Source organism: Schistocerca piceifrons, chromosome X (genome assembly GCF_021461385.2).
Source record: "Schistocerca piceifrons isolate TAMUIC-IGC-003096 chromosome X, iqSchPice1.1, whole genome shotgun sequence".
Taxonomy (NCBI): domain Eukaryota; kingdom Metazoa; phylum Arthropoda; class Insecta; order Orthoptera; family Acrididae; genus Schistocerca; species Schistocerca piceifrons.
In genome coordinates, this window is record NC_060149.1 from 978990283 (window position 1) to 979015695 (window position 25413).

A 25413-nucleotide genomic window follows, 5' to 3' on the forward strand; every position below is an offset into this window, starting at 1 on the left:
ATAGACAGTAAATAGAGTCACTCTTCTTGAACTTAATTCGGCATTGTGACTTTTGTATTTAATTCCGATGCAATTTCTGTGTTTCATCGTCAATAAGAAGGTCCGAGGGATACAGTAAACCTGAAGTGAAGCATCGGAATCGACAACTAATGTCACAGGAATGGTTCAAAACATAGTCAGTAAGAAGAGTTAGTCTTCTTGTACTTAAGTCGGCGTTGTGCCTTTTGTGTTTAATTACGACGCAATTTCTGTGTCTCATCGTCAATAAGAAGGTCCAAGGGATACAGTAAAACTGGAGTGAAGCATCGGAATCTGTAACTAGTGTCACAGGAATGGTTCAAACCATAGACAGTAAGAAGAGTCAGTCTTCGTGTACTTCAGTCGGCATTTTGCCTTTTGTATTTAATTCCGATGCAATTTTTGTGTTTCATCGACAATGAGAAGGTCCAAGGGATACAGAAAACCTAAAGTGAAGCATCGAGATTTATAACTAGTGTCACAGGAATCGTTCAAAACATAGTCAGTAAGAAGAGTCAGTCTTCTCGTACTTAAGTCGGCATAGTGCCTTTTCTATTTAATTCAGAAGCAATTTCTGTGTTTCATCGTCAATAAGAAGGTCCAAGGGATACAGTAAACCTGGAGTGAAGCATCGGAATCTATAACTAGTGTCAATGGTATGGTTCAAAACATAGACAGTAAGAAGAGTCAGTCTTCTTGTACTTACGTCGGCATTGTGTCTTTTGTATTTAATTCCGATGCAATTTCTGTGTTTCATCGTCAATAAGAAGGTCAGAGCGATACAGTGAACCTGAAGTGAAGCATCGGAATCTATAGCTAGTGTCACAGGAATGGTTCAAAACATAGTCAGTAAGAAGAGTCAGTCTTCTTGTCCTTAAGCCGGCATTGTGCCTTTTGTATTTAATTCCGATGCAATTTCTGTGTTTCATCGTCAATAAGATGGACCAAGGGATAAAGTAAACCTGGAGTGAAGCATCGGAATCTATAACTAGTGTCATAGGAGTGGTTCAAAACATAGACTGTTAGAAGAGTCAGTCTTCTTGTACTTACGTCGACATTGTGCCTTATCTATTTAATTCCGATGCAATTTCTGTGTTTCATCGTCAATAAGAAGGTCAGAGGGATACAATAAACCTGAAGTGAACCATCGGAATATATAGCTAGTGTCACAGGAATGGTGCAAAACATAGTCAGTGAGAAGAGTCAGTCTTCTTGTCCTTAACTCTTTGATGCACAGATTTTATGTTTAATTAATTTTTTAATAAAACATGCATTTTCTATGTCTGGTGGGGTTGCTAATAAAGGAAAACATGAATTAAAATTTTTTATTGTATTGATTTTGGTTTTAGATGGTGGTATATATAATATACCACCATGCCACTTAGGGCCGTACCTAAAGTTTTTGAGATATCTTGGTTTGTGCTTGTAACTCACCTTTAAATTCTACTCTAAGCAGTAATAATTAGTATAATTAATGTAAAATAATTTTATTTCTGGCAATTGGTCATTTACAATACAAAATCAAATTACAAACCTTACAAATAAAATATGTTTCTTATTCCTTTTTGTGAAAATCTTGAAAGCACCTTTTTGTTTTGCTAAGGCACAAAGGCACTTTGCATTCAGCGCACATCCAGAAAGTGCGCACTTGCTTCTTTTTTGTACTGCATTTCGCACAACGTCTGGCGGTAGTACGCTCTGGCTGGTGGGATGAATTGTCGAGACGCTGGCGTGAGGAAACATATGGCTTGTTTTTCTTTACGTGGACTTGACTCTCATGAAGTCTAGATGGCCTCAATGGTGTTTTCTGGGTTACTAAGCTTTGCAGGATACTCATCCTGAAGACTTTGGCAGTCATTTTTTCTCTATCGCCTAGTTCCTTCCAAATTATATAGCTGTTGACGATACTGACATCAAGCAGGTGAAAGAATATTCGGTGCCACCACTTTTTACTTCTCCGGCTTATTTCATATGATTTTTTCAGTTGGTCGAACTTGTCGACATTGTTCATGTGTGCATTGTAATCCATCACTGCTTGAGGACAAGGTAGCTCTATGCGTGAACCATCTCTTTCACGGCGAGTCACTGTAGTAACTTCAGGACTGTGAAAATTTGAAAGGAGATGAACAGCTCTCTTATCTTTCCACTTCAAGTAGAGGATGCCACAGTTGCTGACCCTCCAGTCAAATTCACCTCTGCTTAATTCTTTGTCTGTTTTTAATTTGGGTAAATGTTTCCTTGTTGGTTGAACTGTCCCACAGGCATATATGTTTCTCTGCTGTAAACCAGCCAACAAGTTATAGCTATTGAAATAGTTGTCGAAATAAAGATAATGGCCTTTATTTACGAGTTCAGAGGACAAACTCAGCACTACATGCTCCCCAAGGCCTGTTTGCACTGTGTCACCTACTTTTCCGGTGTAAATATCAAATTTCAAGTTGTAAGAGGTCTTGTCACACAGCATCCACACTTTGTAACCACGCTTTATGGGTTTATCTCTCATGTATTGTTTCATACTGTTGCGGCCTTTGAATTTGATCATTGACTCATCAATTGCTAGGTGTTTGCTGGGTTGGTAACACTTGGAAAAAGATTCAGATAGTATCTTGATCACTGGTCGCAGCTTGTACAGTTTGTCATAACCTGGGTGTCCTTTTTCTGGATGCAATGTGTTATCATTCAGATGAATGTTCCTCAGTAACCATCCAAACCGATTTACTGCCATCAGAGATGCAATATAACGATCATGAAGTTCTGGGGCACTAGACCAGTAGTCTCTGTATGCTGGCATACGCTTTATACCCATCAAAATGTTGATTCCCAGGAAAGTTCGTATTTCATTGTCAGTTGTTGGAGTGAAAGACTTGCCAGATTGCGTCGCATATAAATTTGTTTGGAAAACGATTAGCTGAACTAGCTCTTTTGGAAATATTTTTTCGAATATATCGATAGGTTCTGGATCATCAATGTCCCTAATAAAAGCACTTGGTCCTGATTCACTGTCGAACTGCATTCCTGAGGTAGCATTGAATTGTTGTCCCCAAGTTGGCGCTGTGTCAGCAGCGCGTTTTGGCGGAGTGGACTCACTTTCTTCCTCGCTCTCTGAAACTTCGCCTTCAGACGACACAATAGCCTCCGCAACAATGCTTGCTTCATAATCAGATTCGTCATCTGTGGTGTCAACAGTGGAATCCTCGTCTGATGGAATTTCACACAATAATCGTTCGATTTCTTCATCTCGTAAGCCTCTTCTTGACATTTTCATTTTCAAACAACAGCCTGAATCCAAGTAAAGAATACGTAAGCAAAACAAAATGGAGAAAGAGCTAAAATAAGTCACAACACAATTAAAAACTAAACTTTGTAGCGGAGGATTTCGAATTTTATACTAGGAAACGAAATGCAATAGATTACTGCTACATGCACGGTGGTACAAATAATATACCACCAAAATAAATTGTATATAAATAACGGAAGATTGTGCATATGAATGTATACATGGGTTCATACCGTAGCTGTGACGTCCAAGATATGGAAAAAACACAGGCGCAACAAGAAATTCGTTATAAACCACTATTCACACGCAAAAACCATGCACAACTCAGCACGCAGCTTTCACAGTTGTAATCTATGCAATTCTTGGCGGGAACTGATTCCTTATAGGCAGTGAGTGCCATCTGTCTGATAAGTAGAGAACTAGGTGAGCATATTAGAGTGGTGGTCGTGCAGTTAAACCACTGTGCAAAGAGCCAAGAAAATTTTCAAAAGGTGGTATACTATGTATACCACCGTGCTCCAAAGAGTTAAGTCGGCATTGTGCCTTTTGTAATTAATTCCGAAGCAATTTCTGTGTTTCATCGTCAATAAGAATGTCCAAGGGATACAGTAAACCTGGAGTGAAGCATCGGAATCTATAACTAGTGTCACAGCAATAGTTCAAAACATAGTCAGTAAGAATAGTCAGTCTTATTGTACTTAAGTCATCATTGTGCATTTTCTATTTAATTCTGATGCAATTTCTGTGTTTCATCGTCAATATGAAGGTCCAACCTATAGAGTAAACCTGGAGTGAAGCATCGGAATCTACAACTAGTGTCACAGAAATGGTTCAAATCACAGACAGTAAGAAGAGTCAGACTTCTTTTACTTAATTCGGCTTTGTGCCTTTTGTATTTTCTTCCGATGCAATTTCTGTGTTTCATCGTCAATAAGAAGGTCAGAGGGATACAGTAAACCTGAAATAAAGCATCGGAATCTATAGCTAGTGTCACAGGAATGGTTCAAAACATAGTCAGTAAGAAGAGTCAGTCTTCTTGTCCTTAAGTCGGCATTGTGCCTTTTTTATTTAATTCCGATGCAATTCCTGTGTTTCTTCGTCAATAAGAAGGTCCAAGGGATACAGTAATCCTGGAGAGCAGCATCGGAATCTATAACTAGTGTCACAGGAATGGTTCAGAACATAGAGAGTAAGAAGAGTCAGTCTTCTTGTACTTAAGTCGGCATTGTGAATTTTGTATTTAATTCCGATGCAATTTCTGTGTTTCATCGTCAATACGAAGGTCCAAGGGATACAGTAAACCTCAAGTGAAGCATCGGAATGTATATTGGGTGTCACAGGAATGGTTCAAAACACAGTCAGTAGGAAGAGTCGGTCTTCATGTACTTAAGTCGGCATTGTGCCTTTTGTATTTAATTCCGATGCATTTTCTGTGTTTCATCGTCAATAAGAAGGTCAGAGGGATACAGTAAACCAGAAGTGAAGCATCAGAATCTATAGCTAGTGTCACAGGAATGGTTCAAACATAGTCAGTAAGAAGAGTCAGTCTTCTTGTACTTAAGTCAGCATTGTGCTTTTTGTATTTATTTCCGATGCAATTTCTGTGTTTCATCGTCAATAAGAAGGACCAAGGGATACAGTAAATCTGGAGTGATGCATCGGAATCTATAACTAGTGTCACAGGAATGGTTCAAATCATAGACAGTAAGAAGAGTCAGTCTTCTTGTACTTAAGTCGGCATTGTGCGTTTTGTATTTAATTCCGATGCAATTTCTGTGTATCATCGTCAATAAGTAGGTCCAAGGGATACAGTAAACCTCAAGTGAAGCATCGGAATCTATAACGGGTGTCACAGGAATGGTTCAAAACATAGTCAGTAGGAAGAGTCGGTCTTCTAGTACTTAAGTCGGCATTGTGCCTTTTCTATTTAATTCCGATGCAATTTCTGTGTTTCATCGTGAATAAGAAGGTCAGAGGGATACATTAAACCTGAAGTGAAGCATCGGAATCTATAACTAGTGTCACAGGAATGGTTCAAAACAAAGTCAGTAAGAAGTGTCAGTCTTCTTGTCCTTAAGTGGCCATTGTGCATTTTCTATTTAATTCCGATGCAATTTCTGTGTTTCATCGTCAATAAGAAGGTCCAAGCGATACAGTAAACCTGAAGTGAAGCATCGGAGTTTATAACTAGTGTCACAGGAATGGTTCAAACATAGTCAGTAAGAGGAGTCAGTCTTCTTGTACTTAAGTCAGCATTGTGCTTTTTGTATTTATTTCCGATGCAATTTCTGTGTTTCATCGTCAATAAGAAGGACCAAGGGATACAGTAAATCTGGAGTGATGCATCGGAATCTATAACTAGTGTCACAGGAATGGTTCAAATCATAGACAGTAAGAAGAGTCAGACTTCTTTTGCTTAAGTCGGCTTTGTGCCTTTTGTATTTAATTCCGATGCAATTTCTGTGTTTCATAGTCAATAAGAAGGTCAGAGGGATACAGTAAACCAGAAGTGAAGCATCAGAATCTATAGCTAGTGTCACAGGATCGGTTCAAACATAGTCAGTAAGAAGAGTCAGTCTTCTTGTCCTTAAGTCGGCATTGTGCCTATTGTATTTAATTCCGATGCAATTTCTGTGTATCATCGTCAATAAGTAGGTCCATGGGATACAGTAAAACTCAAGTGAAGCATCGGAATCTATAACGGGTGTCACAGGAATGGTTCAAAACATAGACAGTAAGAAGAGTCAGTCTTCTTCTACTGAATTCTGCTTTGTGCATTTTGTATTTAATTCCGATGCAATTTCTGTGTTTCATCGTCAATAAGAAGGTCCAAGCGATACAGTAAACCTGAAGTGAAGCATCGGAGTTTATAACTAGTGTCACAGGAATGGTTCAAAACACAGTCAGTAAGGAGTGTCAGTCTTCTTGTACTTAAGTCTGCATTGTGCCTTTTGTATTTAATTCCCATGCAATTTCTGTGTTTCATCGTCAATAAGAAGGCCAGAGGGATACAATAATCCTGAAGTGAAGCATCGGAATCTATAACTAGTGTCACAGGAATGGTTCAAAACAAAGTCAGTAAGAAGAGTCAGTCTTCTTGTCCTTAAGTCGGCATTGTGCCTTTCCGTATTTAATTCCGATGCAATTTCTGTGTTTCATCGTCAATAAGAAGGTCCAAGGGATACAGTAAACATGAAGTGAAGCTTCGGAATCTATAGGTAGAGTCACAGGAATGGTTCAAAGCATAGTCAGTAAGAAGAGTCAGTCTTCTTGTACTTAAGTCGGCATTGTGCCTTTTCTAATTAATTCCGATGCAATTTCTGTGTTTCATCGTCAATAAGAAGGTCCAAGGGATACAGTTAACCTGGAGTGAAGCATCGGAATCTATAACTAGTGTCACAGGAATGGTTCAAATCATAGACGGTAAGAAGAGTCAGTCTTCTTGAACTTAATTCGGCATTGTGCCTTTTGTATTTAATTCCGATGCAATTTCTGTGTTTCATCGTCAATAAGAAGGTCAGAGGGAAACAGTAAACCTGAAGTGAAGCATCGGAATCCAAACTAGTGTCACAGGAATGGTTCAAAACATAGTCAGTAAGAAGAGTTAGTCTTCTTGTACTTAAGTCGGCGTTGTGCCTTTTGTATTTAATTCCGATGCAATTTCTGTGTAGCTGCGTCAATAAGAAAGTCCAAGGGATACAGTAAACCTTGAGTGAAGCATCGGAATCTGTAACTAGTGTCACAGGAATGGTTCAAATCATAGACAGTAAGAAGAGTCGGTCTTCGTGTACTTCTGTCGGCATTTTGCCTTTTGCATTTAATTCCGATGCAATTTTTTGTCTTTCATCGTCAATGAGAAGGTCCAAGGGATACAGTAAACCTGAAGTGAAGCATCGGGATTTATAACTAGTGTCACAGGAATCGTTCAAATCATAGTCAGTAAGAAGAGTCAGTCTTCTTGTACTTAAGTCGGCATAGTGCCATTTCTCTTTAATTTCGATGCAATTTCTGTGTTTCATCGTCAATAAGAAGGTCCAAGGGATACAGTAAACCTGGAGTGAAGCATCGGAATCTATAAATAGTGTCAATGGTATGGTTCAAAACATAGACAGTAAGAAGAGTCAGTCTTCTTGTACTTAAGTCGGCATTGTGTCTTTTGTATTTATTTCCGATGCAATTTCTGTGTTTCTTAGTCAATAAGGTCAGAGGGATACATAAAACCTGAAGTGAAGCATCGGAATTTATAACTAGTGTCACAGGAATGGTTCAAAACATAGTCAGTAAGGAGAGTCAGTCTTCTTGTACTTAAGTCGGCATTGTGCCTTTTGTATTTAATTTCGATGCAATTTCTGTGTTTCATCGTCAATAAGAAGGACCAAGGGATACAGTAGACCTGGAGTGAAGCATCGGAAACTGTAACTAGTGTCACAGGAATGGTTCAAAACATAGTCAGTAAGAAGAGTCAGTCTTCTTGTCCTTAAGTCGGCATTGTGCCTTTTGTAATTAATTCCGATGCAATTTCTGTAATTCATCGTCAATAAGAAGGTCCAAGGGATACAGTAAACCTGGAGTGAAGCATCGGAATCTATAACTAGTGTCACAGGAATGGTTTAAATCATTGACAGTAAGAAGAGACAGACTTCTTTTACTTAAGTCGGCATTGTGCCTTTTGTATTTAATTCCGATGCAATTTCTGTGTATCATCGTCAATAAGAAGGTCCAAGGGATACAGTAAACCTGGAGTGAAGCATCGGAGTCTATCACTAGTGTCACAGGACTGGTTCAAAGATAGACAGTAAGAAGAGTCATTCTTCTTGAACTTAATTCGGCATTGTGCCTTTTGTATTTAATTCCGATGCAATTTCTGTGTTTCATCATCAATAAGAAGGTCAGAGGGATACAGTTAACCTGAAGTGAAGCATCGGAATCCATAACTAGTGTCACAGGAATGGTTCAAAACATAGTCCGTAAGAAGAGTTAGTCTTCTTGTACTTAAGTCGGCGTTGTGCCTTTTGTATTTAATTCCGATGCAATTTCTGTGTATCATCGTCAATAAGAAGGTCCAAGGGATACAGTAAACCTGGAGTGAAGCATCGGAATCTGTAACTAGTGTCACAGGAATGGTTCAAATCATAGACAGTAAGAAGAGTCGGTCTTCGTGTACTTCAGTCGGCATTTTGCCTTTTGTATTTAATTCCGATGCAATTTTTGTGTTTCATCGTCAATGAGAAGGTCCGAGGGATACAGTAAACCTGGAGTGAAGCATCGGAATCTATAAATAGTGTCAATGGTATGGTTCAAAACATAGACAGTAAGAAGAGTCAGTCCTCTTGTACTTAAGTCGGCTTTGTGCATTTTGTATTTAATTCCGATGCAATTTCTGTGTTTCATCGTCAATAAGAAGGTCAGAGGGATACAGTAAACCTGAAGTGAAGCATCGGAATCTATAGCTAGTGTCACAGGAATGGTTTAAAACATAGTCAGTAAGAAGAGTCAGTCTTCTTGTCCTTAAGTCCGCAATGTGCCTTTTGTATATAATTCCGATGCAATTTCTGTGTTTCATCGTCAATAAGAAGGTCCAAGGGATACGGTAAACCTGGAGTGAAGCATCGGAATCTGTAACTAGTGTCACAGTAACTGTTCAAAACATATACTGTAAGAAGAGTCAGTCTTCTTGTACTTAATTCGGCATTGTGCCTTTAGTATTTAACTCCGATGCAATTTCTGTGTTTCATCGTCAATAAGAAATTCCAAGGGATACAGTAAACATCAAGTGAAGCGTCGGAATCTATAACGGGTGTCACAGGAATGGTTCAAAACATAGTCAGTAGGAAGAGTCGGTCTTCTTGAACTTAAGTCGGCATTGTGCCTTTTGTATTTAATTCCGATCCATTTTCTGTGTTTCATTGTCAATAAGAAGGTCCAAGGGATACAGTAAACCTGAAGTGAAGCATCGGAATCTATAACTAGTGTCACAGGAATGGTTCATATCACAGACAGTAAGGAGAGTCAGAATTCTTTTACTTAAGTCGGCATTGTGCCTTTTGCATTTAATTCCGATGCCATTTCTGTGTTTCATCGTCAATAAGAAGGTCCAAGGGATACAGTAAACCTGTAGTGAAGCATCGGAGTCTATCACTAGTGTCACAGGACTGGTTCAAAAATAGACAGTAAGAAGAGTCAGTCTACTTGAACTTAATTCGGCATTGTGCCTTTTGTATTTAATTCCGATGCAATTTCTGTATTTCACCATCAATAAGAAGGTCTGAGGGATACAGTAAACCTGAAGTGAAGCATTGGAATCTATAACTAGTGTCACAGGAATGGTTCAAAGCATAGTCAGTAAGAAGAGTTAGTCTTCTTGTACTTAAGTCGGCGTTGTGCATTTTGTATTTAATTCCGATGCAATTTTTGTGTATCATCGTCAATAAGAAGGTAGAAGGGATACAGTAAACCAGGAGTGAAGCATCGGAATCTGTAACTAGTGTCACAGGAATGGTTCAAATCATAGACAGTAAGAAGAGTCTATCTCCGTGTACTTCAGTCGGCATTTTGGCTTTTGTATTTAATTCCGATGCAATTTTTGTGTTTCATCGTCAATGAGAAGGTCCAAGGGATACAGTAAACCTGAAGTGAAGCATCGGGATCTATAACTAGTGTCACAGGAATCGTTCAAAACATAGTCAGTAAGAAGAGTCAGTCTTCTTGTACTTAAGTCGGCATAGTGCCTTTACTATTCTATTCCGATGCAATTTCTGTGTTTCATCGTCAATAAGAAGGTCAGAGGGATACAATACACCTGAAGTGAAGCATCGGAATCTATACCTAGTGTCACAGGAATAGTTCAAAACATAGCCAGTAAGAAGAGTCAGTCTTCTTGTCCTTAAGTCGGCATTGTGTCTTTTGTAATTAATTCCGATGCAATTTCTGTGTTTCATCGTCAATAAGAAGGTCCAAGGGATACAGTAAACCTGGAGTGAAGCATCGGAATCTATAACTAGTGTCACAGGGATGGTTCAAAACATAGTCAGTAAGAATAGTCAGTCTTATTGTACTTAAGTCATCATTGTGCATTTTCTATCTAATTCTGATGCAATTTCTGTGTTTCATCGTCAATATAAAGGTCCAACCGATACAGTGAACCTGGAGTGAAGCATCGGAATCTATAACTAGTGTCACAGGAATGGTTCAAATCATAGACAGTAAGAAGAGTGAGACTTCTTTTACTTAAGTCGGCATTGTGCCTTTTGTATTTAATTCATATGCAATTTCTGTGTTTCATCGTCAATAAGAAGGTCCAAGGGATACAGTAAACCTGGAGTGAAGCTTCGGAATCTGTAACTAGTGTCACAGGAATGGTTCAAATCATAGACAGTAAGAAGAGTCGGTTTTCGTGTACTTCAGTCGGCATTTTGCCTTTTGTATTTAATTCCGATGCAATTTTTGTGTTTCATCGTCAATGAGAAGGTCCAAGGGATACAGTAAACCTGAAGTGAAGCATCGGGATCTATAACTAGTGTCACAGGAATCGTTCAAATCATAGTCAGTAAGAAGAGTCAGTCTTCTTGTACTTAAGTCGGCATAGTGCCTTTTCTATTTAATTCCGATGCAATTTCTGTGTTTCATCGTCAATAAGAAGGTCCAAGGGATACAGTAAACCTGGAGTGAAGCATCGGAATCTATAAATAGTGTCAATGGTATGGTTCAAAACATTGACAGTAAGAAGAGTCAGTCTTCTTGTACTTACGTCGGCATTGTGCCTTTTGTATTTAATTCCGATGCAATTTCTGTGTTTCATCGTCAATTAGAACGTCAGAGGGATACAGTAAACCTGAAGTGAAGCATCGGAATCTATAGCTAGTGTCTCATTTATGGTTCAAAACATAGTCAGTAAGAAGAGTCAGTCTTCTTGTACTTCAGTCGGCATTGTGCCTTTTGTATATAATTCCGATGCAATTTGTGTGTTTCATCGTCAATAAGAAGGTCCAAGGGATACACTAAACCTGGAGTGAACATCGGAATCTGTAACTAGTGTCACAGTAATGGTTCAAAACATATACAGTAAGAAGAGTCAGTCTTCTTGTACTTAATTCGGCTTTGTGCCTTTAGTATTTAATTCCGATGCAATTTCTGTGTTTCATCGTCAATAAGAAGTTCCAAGGGATACAGTAAACATAAAGTGAAGCGTCGGAATATATAACGGGTGTCACAGGAATGGTTCAAAACATAGTCAGTGGGAAGAGTCGGTCTTCTTGTACTTAAGTCGGCATTGTGCCTTTTGTATTTAATTCCGATGCATTTTCTGTGTTTCATCGTCAATAAGAAGGTCCAAGGGATACAGTAAACCTGAAGTGAAGCATCGTAATTTATAACTAGTGTCACAGGAATGGTTCAAAACATAGTCAGTAAGGAGAGTCAGTCTTCTTGTACTTAAGTCGGCATTGTGCCTTTTGTATTTAATTCCGATGCAATTTCTGTGTTTCATCGTCAATAAGAAGGACCAAGGGATACAGTAGACCTGGAGTGAAGCATCGGAATCTATAACTAGTGTCACAGGAATGGTTCAAAACATAGACAGTAAGAAGCGTCAGTCTTCTTGTGCTTACGTCGACATTGTGCCTTTTCTATTTAATTCCGATGCAATTTCTGTGTTTCATCGTCAACAAGAAGGTCAGAGGGATACAATAAACCTGAAGTGAAGCATCGGAATCTATAGCTAGTGTCACATGAATGGTTCAAAACATAGCCAGTAAGAAGAGTCAGTCCTCTTGTCCCTAAGTCCGCATTGTGCCTTTTGTAATTAATTCCGATGCAATTTCTGTCTTTCATCGTCAATAAGAAGGTCCGAAGGAAACAGTAAACCTCAAGTGAAGGATCGGAATCTATAACTAGTGTCACAGGAATGGTTCAAAGCATAGTCAGTAAGAATAGTCAGTCTTATTGTACTTAAGTCATCATTGTGCATTTTCTATCTAATTCTGATGCAATTTCTGTGTTTCATCGTCAATATGAAGGTCCAACCGATACAGCAAACCTGGAGTGAAGCATCGGAATCAATAACTAGTGTAACAGGAATGGTTCAAATCATTGACAGTGAGAAGAGTCGGTCTTCGTGTACTTCAGTCGGCATTTTGCCTTTTGTATTTAATTCCGATGCAATTTCTGTGTTTCATCGTCAATAAGAAGGTCCAAGGGATACAGTAAACCTGGAGTGAAGCATCGCAATCTATAAATAGTGTCAATGGTATGGTTCAAAACATAGATAGTAGAAAGAGTCAGTCTTCTTGTACTTAAGTCGGCATTGTGCCTTTTGTATTTAATTCCCATGCAATTTCTGTGTTTCATCGTCAATAAGAAGGTCAGAGGGATACAGTAAACCTGAAGTGAAGCAGCGGAATCTATAGCTAGTGTCACAGGAATGGTTCAAAACATAGTCTGTAAGAAGAGTCAGTCTTCTTGTACTTAATTCGGCGTTGTGCCTTTAGTATTTAATTCCGATGCAATTTCTGTGTTTCATCGTCAATAAGAGGTTCCAAGGGATACAGTAAACATCAAGTGAAGCGTCGGAATCTATAATGGGTGTCACAGGAATGGTTCAAAACATAGTCAGTAGGAATAATCGGTCTTCTTGTACTTCAGTCGGCATTGTGCCTTTTGTATTTAATTCCGATGCACTTTCTGTGTTTCATCGTCAATAAGAAGGTCCAAGGGATACAGTAAACCTGAAGTGAAGCATCGGAATTTATAACTAGTGTCACAGGAATGGTTCAAAACATAGTCAGTAAGGAGAGTCAGTCTTCTTGACTTAAGTCGGCATTGTGCCTTTTGTATTTAATTCCGATGCAATTTCTGTGTTTCATCGTCAATAAGAAGGACCAAGGGATACAGTAGACCTGGAGGGAAGCATCGGAATCTATAACTAGTGTCACATGGATGGTTCAAAACATAGACAGTCAGAAGAATCAGTCTTCTTGTATTTAAGTCGGCATTGTGCCTTTTCTATTTAATTCCGATGCAATTTCTGTGTTTCATCGTCAATACGAATGTCAGAGGGATACAGTAATCCTGAAGTGAAGCATCGGAATCGATAACTAGTGTCACAGGAATGGTTCAAAACATAGTCAGTAAGAAGAGTCAGTCTTGTTGTACTTAATTCGGCATTGTGCCTTTTCTATTTAATTCCGATGCAATTTCTGTGTTTCATCGCCAATAAGAATGTCAGAGGGATACAATTAACCTGAAGCGAAGCATCGGAATCTATAACTAGTGTCACAGGAATGGTTCAAAACATAGACAGTAAGAATAGTCAGTCGTCTTGTACTTACGTCGACATTGTGCCTATTCTATTTAATTCCGATGCGATTTCTGTGTTTCATCGTCAATAAGAAGGTCCAAGGGATATAGTAAACCTGGAGTGAAGCATCGGAATCAATAACTTGTGTCACAGGAATGGTTCAAAACATAGACAGTAAGAAGAGTCAGTCTTCTTGTACTTACGTCGACATTGTGTCTATTCTATTTCATTCCGATGCAATTTCTGTGTTTCATCGTCAATAAGAAGGTCAGAGGGATACAATAAACCTGAAGTGAAGCATCGCAATGTATAACTAGTGTCACAGGAATGGTTCAAAACAAAGTCAGTAAGAAGAGTCAGTCTTCTTGTCCTTAAGTCGGCATTGTGCCTTTTGTAATTAATTCCGATGCAATTTCTGTGTTTCATCGTCATTAAGAAGGTCCGAGGGATACAGTAAACCTGGAGTGAAGCATCGGAATCTATAACTAGTGTCACAGGAATGGTTCAAAACATAGTCAGTAAGAATAGTCAGTCTAATTGTACTTAAGTCATCATTGTGCATTTTCTATCTAATTCTGATGCAATTTCTGTGTTTCATCGTCAATATGAAGGTCCAACCGATACAGTAAACCTGGAGTGAAGCATCGGAATCAATAACTAGTGTCACAGGAATGGTTCAAATCATAGACAGTAAGAAGAGTCAGTCTTCTTGAACTTAATTCGGCATTGTGCCGTTTGTATTAAATTCCGATGCAATTTCTGTGTTTCATCATCAATAAGAAGGTCAGAGGGATACAGTAAACCTGAAGTGAAGCATCGGAATCTATAACTAGTGTCACAGGAATGGTTCAAATCATAGTCAGTAAGAAGAGTTAGTCTTCTTGTACTTATGTCGGCGTTGTGCCTTTTGTATTTAATTCCGATGTAATTTCTGTGTATCATCGTCAATAAGAAGGTCCAAGGGATACAGTAAACCTGGAGTGAAGCATCGGAATCTGTAACTAGTGTCACAGGAATGGTTCAAATCATAGACAGTAAGAAGAGTCGGTCTTCGTGTACTTCAGTCGGCATTTTGCCTTTTGTATTTAATTCCGATGCAATTTTTGTGTTTCATCGTCAATGAGAAGGTCCAAGGGATACAGTAAACCTGAAGTGAAGCATCGGGATCTATAACTAGTGTCACAGGGATCGTTCAAAACTTAGTCAGTAAGAAGAGTCAGTCTTCTTGTACTTAAGTCGGCATAGTGCCTTTTCTATATAATTCCGATGCAATTTCTGTGTTTCATCGTCAATAAGAACGTCCAAGGGATACAGTAAACCTGGAGAGAAGCATCGGAATCTATAAATAGTGTCAATGGTATGGTTCAAAACATAGACAGTAAGAAGAATCAGTCTTCTTGTACTTAAGTCGGCATTGTGCCTTTTGTATTTAACTCCAATGCAATTTCTGTGTTTCATCGTCAATAAGAAGGTCCAAGAGATACAGTAAACCTGGAGTGAAGCATCGGTATCTGTAACTAGTGTCACAGTAATGGTTCAAAACATTGACAGTAAGAAGAGTCAGTCTTCTTGTCCTTAATTCGGCATTGTGCCTTTAGTATTTAATTCCGATGCATTTTCTGTGTTTCATCGTCAATAAGAAGTTCCAAGGGATACAGTAAACATCAAGTGAAGCGTCGGAATGTATAACGGGTGTCACAGGAATGGTTTTAAACATAGTCAGTAGGAAGAGTCGCTCTTCTTGTACTTAAGTCGGCATTGTGCCTTTTGTATTTAATTCCGATGCATTTTCTGTATTTCATCGTCAATAAGAATGTCAGCGGGATACAGTAATCCTGAAGTGAAGCATCGGAATCGATAACTAGTGTCACAGGAATGGTTCAAAGCATACTCAGTAAGAAGAGTCAGTCTTGTTGTTTATTCGGCATTGTGCCTTTTCTATTTAATTCCGATGCAATTTCTGTGTTTCATCGTCATTAAGAATGTCAGAGGTATACAATAAACCTGAAGCGAAGCATCGGAATATATAACTAGTGTCACAGAAATGGTTCAAAGCAAAGTCAGTAACAAGAGTCAGTCTTCTTGTCCTTAAGTCGGGATTGTGCCTTTTGTATTTAATTCCGATGCAATTTCTGTGTTTCATCATCAATAAGAAGGTCAGAGGGATACAGTAAACCTGAAGTGAAGCATCGGAATCCATAACTAGTGTCACAGGAATGGTTCAAAACATAGTCAGTAAGAAGAGTTAGTCTTCTTGTACTTAAGTCGGCGTTGTGCCTTTTGTATTTAATTCCGATGCAATTTCTGTGTATCATCGTCAATAAAAAGGTCCAAGGGATACAGTAAACCTGGAGTGAAGCATCGGAATCTGTAACTAGTGTCACAGGAATGGTTCAAAACATAGTCAGTAAGAACAGTCAGTCTTCTTGTCCTTAAGTCGGCATTGTGCCTTTTGTATATAATTCCGATGCAATTTCTGTGTTTCATCGTCAATAAGAAGGTCCAAGAGATACAGTAAACCTGGAGTGAAGCATCGGAATCTATAACTAGTGTCATAGGAGTGGTTCAAAACATAGACTGTTAGAAGAGTCAGTCTTCTTGTACTTACGTCGACATTGTGCCTTATCTATTTAATTCCGATGCAATTTCTGTGTTTCATCGTCAATAAGAAGGTCAGAGGGATACAATAAACCTGAAGTGAACCATCGGAATATATAGCTAGTGTCACAGGAATGGTTCAAAACATAGTCAGTGAGAAGAGTCAGTCTTCTTGTCCTTAAGTCGGCATTGTGCCTTTTGTAATTAATTCCGAAGCAATTTCTGTGTTTCATCGTCAATAAGAATGTCCAAGGGATACAGTAAACCTGGAGTGAAGCATCGGAATCTATAACTAGTGTCACAGCAATAGTTCAAAACATAGTCAGTAAGATTAGTCAGTCTTATTGTACTTAAGTCATCATTGTGCATTTTCTATTTAATTCTGATGCAATTTCTGTGTTTCATCGTCAATATGAAGGTCCAACCTATAGAGTAAACCTGGAGTGAAGCATCGGAATCTACAACTAGTGTCACAGGAATGGTTCAAATCACAGACAGTAAGAAGAGTCAGACTTCTTTTACTTAATTCGGCTTTGTGCCTTTTGTATTTTCTTCCGATGCAATTTCTGTGTTTCATCGTCAATAAGAAGGTCAGAGGGATACAGTAAACCTGAAATAAAGCATCGGAATCTATAGCTAGTGTCACAGGAATGGTTCAAAACATAGTCAGTAAGAAGAGTCAGTCTTCTTGTCCTTAAGTCGGCATTGTGCCTTTTTTATTTAATTCCGATGCAATTCCTGTGTTTCTTCGTCAATAAGAAGGTCCAAGGGATACAGTAATCCTGGAGAGCAGCATCGGAATCTATAACTAGTGTCACAGGAATGGTTCAGAACATAGAGAGTAAGAAGAGTCAGTCTTCTTGTACTTAAGTCGGCATTGTGAATTTTGTATTTAATTCCGATGCAATTTCTGTGTTTCATCGTCAATACGAAGGTCCAAGGGATACAGTAAACCTCAAGTGAAGCATCGGAATGTATATTGGGTGTCACAGGAATGGTTCAAAACACAGTCAGTAGGAAGAGTCGGTCTTCATGTACTTAAGTCGGCATTGTGCCTTTTGTATTTAATTCCGATGCATTTTCTGTGTTTCATCGTCAATAAGAAGGTCAGAGGGATACAGTAAACCAGAAGTGAAGCATCAGAATCTATAGCTAGTGTCACAGGAATGGTTCAAACATAGTCAGTAAGAAGAGTCAGTCTTCTTGTACTTAAGTCAGCATTGTGCTTTTTGTATTTATTTCCGATGCAATTTCTGTGTTTCATCGTCAATAAGAAGGACCAAGGGATACAGTAAATCTGGAGTGATGCATCGGAATCTATAACTAGTGTCACAGGAATGGTTCAAATCATAGACAGTAAGAAGAGTCAGTCTTCCTGTACTTAAGTCGGCATTGTGCGTTTTGTATTTAATTCCGATGCAATTTCTGTGTATCATCGTCAATAAGTAGGTCCAAGGGATACAGTAAACCTCAAGTGAAGCATCGGAATCTATAACGGGTGTCACAGGAATGGTTCAAAACATAGTCAGTAGGAAGAGTCGGTCTTCTAGTACTTAAGTCGGCATTGTGCCTTTTCTATTTAATTCCGATGCAATTTCTGTGTTTCATCGTGAATAAGAAGGTCAGAGGGATACAATAAACCTGAAGTGAAGCATCGGAATCTATAACTAGTGTCACAGGAATGGTTCAAAACAAAGTCAGTAAGAAGTGTCAGTCTTCTTGTCCTTAAGTGGCCATTGTGCCTTTTCTATTTAATTCCGATGCAATTTCTGTGTTTCATCGTCAATAAGAAGGTCCAAGCGATACAGTAAACCTGAAGTGAAGCATCGGAGTTTATAACTAGTGTCACAGGAATGGTTCAAACATAGTCAGTAAGAGGAGTCAGTCTTCTTGTACTTAAGTCAGCATTGTGCTTTTTGTATTTATTTCCGATGCAATTTCTGTGTTTCATCGTCAATAAGAAGGACCAAGGGATACAGTAAATCTGGAGTGATGCATCGGAATCTATAACTAGTGTCACAGGAATGGTTCAAATCATAGACAGTAAGAAGAGTCAGACTTCTTTTGCTTAAGTCGGCTTTGTGCCTTTTGTATTTAATTCCGATGCAATTTCTGTGTTTCATAGTCAATAAGAAGGTCAGAGGGATACAGTAAACCAGAAGTGAAGCATCAGAATCTATAGCTAGTGTCACAGGAATGGTTCAAACATAGTCAGTAAGAAGAGTCAGTCTTCTTGTCCTTAAGTCGGCATTGTGCCTATTGTATTTAATTCCGATGCAATTTCTGTGTCTCATCGTCAATAAGTAGGTCCATGGGATACAGTAAAACTCAAGTGAAGCATCGGAATCTATAACGGGTGTCACAGGAATGGTTCAAAACATAGACAGTAAGAAGAGTCAGTCTTCTTCTACTGAATTCTGCTTTGTGCATTTTGTATTTAATTCCGATGCAATTTCCGTGTTTCATCGTCAATAAGAAGGCCAGAGGGATACAATAATCCTGAAGTGAAGCATCGGAATCTATAACTAGTGTCACAGGAATGGTTCAAAACAAAGTCAGTAAGAAGAGTCAGTCTTCTTGTCCTTAAGTCGGCATTGTGCCTTTCCGTATTTAATTCCGATGCAATTTCTGTGTTTCATCGTCAATAAGAAGGTCCAAGGGATACAGTAAACATGAAGTGAAGCTTCGGAATCTATAGGTAGAGTCACAGGAATGGTTCAAAGCATAGTCAGTAAGAAGAGTCAGTCTTCTTGTACTTAAGTCGGCATTGTGCCTTTTCTAATTAATTCCGATGCAATTTCTGTGTTTCATCGTCAATAAGAAGGTCCAAGGGATACAGTTAACCTGGAGTGAAGCATCGGAATCTATAACTAGTGTCACAGGAATGGTTCAAATCATAGACGGTAAGAAGAGTCAGTCTTCTTGAACTTAATTCGGCATTGTGCCTTTTGTATTTAATTCCGATGCAATTTGTGTGTTTCATCGTCAATAAGAAGGTCAGAGGGAAACAGTAAACCTGAAGTGAAGCATCGGAATCCAAACTAGTGTCACAGGAATGGTTCAAAACATAGTCAGTAAGAAGAGTTAGTCTTCTTGTACTTAAGTCGGCGTTGTGCCTTTTGTATTTAATTCCGATGCAATTTCTGTGTAGCCGCGTCAATAAGAAGGTCCAAGGGATACAGTAAACCTGGAGTGAAGCATCGGAATCTGTAACTAGTGTCACAGGAATGGTTCAAATCATAGACAGTAAGAAGAGTCGGTCTTCGTGTACTTCTGTCGGCATTTTGCCTTTTGCATTTAATTCCGATGCAATTTTTTGTGTTTCATCGTCAATGAGAAGGTCCAAGGGATACAGTAAACCTGAAGTGAACCATCGGGATCTATAACTAGTGTCACAGGAATCGTTCAAATCATAGTCAGTAAGAAGAGTCAGTCTTCTTGTACTTAAGTCGGCATAGTGCCATTTCTCTTTAATTTCGATGCAATTTCTGTGTTTCATCGTCAATAAGAAGGTCCAAGGGATACAGTAAACCTGGAGTGAAGCATCGGAATCTATAAATAGTGTCAATGGTATGGTTCAAAACATAGACAGTAAGAAGAGTCAGTCTTCTTGTACTTAAGTCGGCATTGTGCCTTTTGTATTTAATTCCGATGCAATTTCTGTGTTTCTTAGTCAATAAGGTCAGAGGGATACATAAAACCTGAAGTGAAGCATCGGAATTTATAACTAGTGTCACAGGAATGGTTCAAAACATAGTCAGTAAGGAGAGTCAGTCTTCTTGTACTTATGTCGGCATTGTGCCTTTTGTATTTAATTTCGATGCAATTTCTGTGTTTCATCGTCAATAAGAAGGACCAAGGGATACAGTAGACCTGGAGTGAAGCATCGGAAACTGTAACTAGTGTCACAGGAATGGTTCAAAACATAGTCAGTAAGAAGAGTCAGTCTTCTTGTCCTTAAGTCGGCATTGTGCCTTTTGTAATTAATTCCGATGCAATTTCTGTAATTCATCGTCAATAAGAAGGTCCAAGGGATACAGTAAACCTGGAGTGAAGCATCGGAATCTATAACTAGTGTCACAGGAATGGTTCAAATCATTGACAGTAAGAAGAGACAGACTTCTTTTACTTAAGTCGGCATTGTGCCTTTTGTATTTAATTCCGATGCAATTTCTGTGTTTCATCGTCAATAAGAAGGTCCAAGGGATACAGTAAACCTGGAGTGAAGCATCGGAGTCTATCACTAGTGTCACAGGACTGGTTCAAAGATAGACAGTAAGAAGAGTCATTCTTCTTGAACTTAATTCGGCATTGTGCCTTTTGTATTTAATTCCGATGCATTTTCTGTGTTTCATCGTCAATAAGAATGTCAGCGGGATACAGTAATCCTGAAGTGAAGCATCGGAATCGATAACTAGTGTCACAGGAATGGTTCAAAGCATACTCAGTAAGAAGAGTCAGTCTTGTTGTTTATTCGGCATTGTGCCTTTTCTATTTAATTCCGATGCAATTTCTGTGTTTCATCGTCATTAAGAATGTCAGAGGTATACAATAAACCTGAAGCGAAGCATCGGAATATATAACTAGTGTCACAGAAATGGTTCAAAGCAAAGTCAGTAACAAGAGTCAGTCTTCTTGTCCTTAAGTCGGGATTGTGCCTTTTGTATTTAATTCCGATGCAATTTCTGTGTTTCATCATCAATAAGAAGGTCAGAGGGATACAGTAAACCTGAAGTGAAGCATCGGAATCCATAACTAGTGTCACAGGAATGGTTCAAAACATAGTCAGTAAGAAGAGTTAGTCTTCTTGTACTTAAGTCGGCGTTGTGCCTTTTGTATTTAATTCCGATGCAATTTCTGTGTATCATCGTCAATAAAAAGGTCCAAGGGATACAGTAAACCTGGAGTGAAGCATCGGAATCTGTAACTAGTGTCACAGGAATGGTTCAAAACATAGTCAGTAAGAACAGTCAGTCTTCTTGTCCTTAAGTCGGCATTGTGCCTTTTGTATATAATTCCGATGCAATTTCTGTGTTTCATCGTCAATAAGAAGGTCCAAGAGATACAGTAAACCTGGAGTGAAGCATCGGAATCTATAACTAGTGTCATAGGAGTGGTTCAAAACATAGACTGTTAGAAGAGTCAGTCTTCTTGTACTTACGTCGACATTGTGCCTTATCTATTTAATTCCGATGCAATTTCTGTGTTTCATCGTCAATAAGAAGGTCAGAGGGATACAATAAACCTGAAGTGAACCATCGGAATATATAGCTAGTGTCACAGGAATGGTTCAAAACATAGTCAGTGAGAAGAGTCAGTCTTCTTGTCCTTAAGTCGGCATTGTGCCTTTTGTAATTAATTCCGAAGCAATTTCTGTGTTTCATCGTCAATAAGAATGTCCAAGGGATACAGTAAACCTGGAGTGAAGCATCGGAATCTATAACTAGTGTCACAGCAATAGTTCAAAACATAGTCAGTAAGATTAGTCAGTCTTATTGTACTTAAGTCATCATTGTGCATTTTCTATTTAATTCTGATGCAATTTCTGTGTTTCATCGTCAATATCAAGGTCCAACCTATAGAGTAAACCTGGAGTGAAGCATCGGAATCTACAACTAGTGTCACAGGAATGGTTCAAATCACAGACAGTAAGAAGAGTCAGACTTCTTTTACTTAATTCGGCTTTGTGCCTTTTGTATTTTCTTCCGATGCAATTTCTGTGTTTCATCGTCAATAAGAAGGTCAGAGGGATACAGTAAACCTGAAATAAAGCATCGGAATCTATAGCTAGTGTCACAGGAATGGTTCAAAACATAGTCAGTAAGAAGAGTCAGTCTTCTTGTCCTTAAGTCGGCATTGTGCCTTTTTTATTTAATTCCGATGCAATTCCTGTGTTTCTTCGTCAATAAGAAGGTCCAAGGGATACAGTAATCCTGGAGAGCAGCATCGGAATCTATAACTAGTGTCACAGGAATGGTTCAGAACATAGAGAGTAAGAAGAGTCAGTCTTCTTGTACTTAAGTCGGCATTGTGAATTTTGTATTTAATTCCGATGCAATTTCTGTGTTTCATCGTCAATACGAAGGTCCAAGGGATACAGTAAACCTCAAGTGAAGCATCGGAATGTATATTGGGTGTCACAGGAATGGTTCAAAACACAGTCAGTAGGAAGAGTCGGTCTTCATGTACTTAAGTCGGCATTGTGCCTTTTGTATTTAATTCCGATGCATTTTCTGTGTTTCATCGTCAATAAGAAGGTCAGAGGGATACAGTAAACCAGAAGTGAAGCATCAGAATCTATAGCTAGTGTCACAGGAATGGTTCAAACATAGTCAGTAAGAAGAGTCAGTCTTCTTGTACTTAAGTCAGCATTGTGCTTTTTGTATTTATTTCCGATGCAATTTCTGTGTTTCATCGTCAATAAGAAGGACCAAGGGATACAGTAAATCTGGAGTGATGCATCGGAATCTATAACTAGTGTCACAGGAATGGTTCAAATCATAGACAGTAAGAAGAGTCAGTCTTCCTGTACTTAAGTCGGCATTGTGCGTTTTGTATTTAATTCCGATGCAATTTCTGTGTATCATCGTCAATAAGTAGGTCCAAGGGATACAGTAAACCTCAAGTGAAGCATCGGAATCTATAACGGGTGTCACAGGAATGGTTCAAAACATAGTCAGTAGGAAGAGTCGGTCTTCTAGTACTTAAGTCGGCATTGTGCCTTTTCTATTTAATTCCGATGCAATTTCTGTGTTTCATCGTGAATAAGAAGGTCAGAGGGATACAATAAACCTGAAGTGAAGCATCGGAATCTATAACTAGTGTCACAGGAATGGTTCAAAACAAAGTCAGTAAGAAGTGTCAGTCTTCTTGTCCTTAAGTGGCCATTGTGCCTTTTCTATTTAATTCCGATGCAATTTCTGTGTTTCATCGTCAATAAGAAGGTCCAAGCGATACAGTAAACCTGAAGTGAAGCATCGGAGTTTATAACTAGTGTCACAGGAATGGTTCAAACATAGTCAGTAAGAGGAGTCAGTCTTCTTGTACTTAAGTCAGCATTGTGCTTTTTGTATTTATTTCCGATGCAATTTCTGTGTTTCATCGTCAATAAGAAGGACCAAGGGGTACAGTAAATCTGGAGTGATGCATCGGAATCTATAACTAGTGTCACAGGAATGGTTCAAATCATAGACAGTAAGAAGAGTCAGACTTCTTTTGCTTAAGTCGGCTTTGTGCCTTTTGTATTTAATTCCGATGCAATTTCTGTGTTTCATAGTCAATAAGAAGGTCAGAGGGATACAGTAAACCAGAAGTGAAGCATCAGAATCTATAGCTAGTGTCACAGGAATGGTTCAAACATAGTCAGTAAGAAGAGTCAGTCTTCTTGTCCTTAAGTCGGCATTGTGCCTATTGTATTTAATTCCGATGCAATTTCTGTGTCTCATCGTCAATAAGTAGGTCCATGGGATACAGTAAAACTCAAGTGAAGCATCGGAATCTATAACGGGTGTCACAGGAATGGTTCAAAACATAGACAGTAAGAAGAGTCAGTCTTCTTCTACTGAATTCTGCTTTGTGCATTTTGTATTTAATTCCGATGCAATTTCCGTGTTTCATCGTCAATAAGAAGGTCCAAGCGATACAGTAAACCTGAAGTGAAGCATCGGAGTTTATAACTAGTGTCACAGGAATGGTTCAAAACACAGTCAGTAAGGAGTGTCAGTCTTCTTGTACTTAAGTCTGCATTGTGCCTTTTGTATTTAATTCCCATGCAATTTCTGTGTTTCATCGTCAATAAGAAGGCCAGAGGGATACAATAATCCTGAAGTGAAGCATCGGAATCTATAACTAGTGTCACAGGAATGGTTCAAAACAAAGTCAGTAAGAAGAGTCAGTCTTCTTGTCCTTAAGTCGGCATTGTGCCTTTCCGTATTTAATTCCGATGCAATTTCTGTGTTTCATCGTCAATAAGAAGGTCCAAGGGATACAGTAAACATGAAGTGAAGCTTCGGAATCTATAGGTAGAGTCACAGGAATGGTTCAAAGCATAGTCAGTAAGAAGAGTCAGTCTTCTTGTACTTAAGTCGGCATTGTGCCTTTTCTAATTAATTCCGATGCAATTTCTGTGTTTCATCGTCAATAAGAAGGTCCAAGGGATACAGTTAACCAGGAGTGAAGCATCGGAATCTATAACTAGTGTCACAGGAATGGTTCAAATCATAGACGGTAAGAAGAGTCAGTCTTCTTGAACTTAATTCGGCATTGTGCCTTTTGTATTTAATTCCGATGCAATTTGTGTGTTTCATCGTCAATAAGAAGGTCAGAGGGAAACAGTAAACCTGAAGTGAAGCATCGGAATCCAAACTAGTGTCACAGGAATGGTTCAAAACATAGTCAGTAAGAAGAGTTAGTCTTCTTGTACTTAAGTCGGCGTTGTGCCTTTTGTATTTAATTCCGATGCAATTTCTGTGTAGCCGCGTCAATAAGAAGGTCCAAGGGATACAGTAAACCTGGAGTGAAGCATCGGAATCTGTAACTAGTGTCACAGGAATGGTTCAAATCATAGACAGTAAGAAGAGTCGGTCTTCGTGTACTTCTGTCGGCATTTTGCCTTTTGCATTTAATTCCGATGCAATTTTTTGTGTTTCATCGTCAATGAGAAGGTCCAAGGGATACAGTAAACCTGAAGTGAACCATCGGGATCTATAACTAGTGTCACAGGAATCGTTCAAATCATAGTCAGTAAGAAGAGTCAGTCTTCTTGTACTTAAGTCGGCATAGTGCCATTTCTCTTTAATTTCGATGCAATTTCTGTGTTTCATCGTCAATAAGAAGGTCCAAGGGATACAGTAAACCTGGAGTGAAGCATCGGAATCTATAAATAGTGTCAATGGTATGGTTCAAAACATAGACAGTAAGAAGAGTCAGTCTTCTTGTACTTAAGTCGGCATTGTGCCTTTTGTATTTAATTCCGATGCAATTTCTGTGTTTCTTAGTCAATAAGGTCAGAGGGATACATAAAACCTGAAGTGAAGCATCGGAATTTATAACTAGTGTCACAGGAATGGTTCAAAACATAGTCAGTAAGGAGAGTCAGTCTTCTTGTACTTATGTCGGCATTGTGCCTTTTGTATTTAATTTCGATGCAATTTCTGTGTTTCATCGTCAATAAGAAGGACCAAGGGATACAGTAGACCTGGAGTGAAGCATCGGAAACTGTAACTAG

General features: G+C 38.8%; 1 protein-coding gene across 1 annotated transcript; it reads right to left on the reverse strand.

The window, feature by feature from the left end:
* Window positions 1-1411: 1411 nt before the first annotated feature.
* LOC124722836 (piggyBac transposable element-derived protein 4-like) lies at window positions 1412-3695 on the reverse strand. The gene is made up of 4 exons (XM_047247957.1): window positions 3610-3695; window positions 1714-3344; window positions 1553-1616; window positions 1412-1466 (listed from the first exon to the last, which is right to left on the reverse strand). The coding sequence occupies exons 1-4, from the start codon at window positions 3693-3695 to the stop codon at window positions 1412-1414; spliced, it is 1836 nt and encodes a 611-aa protein (XP_047103913.1).
* Window positions 3696-25413: the final 21718 nt, after the last annotated feature.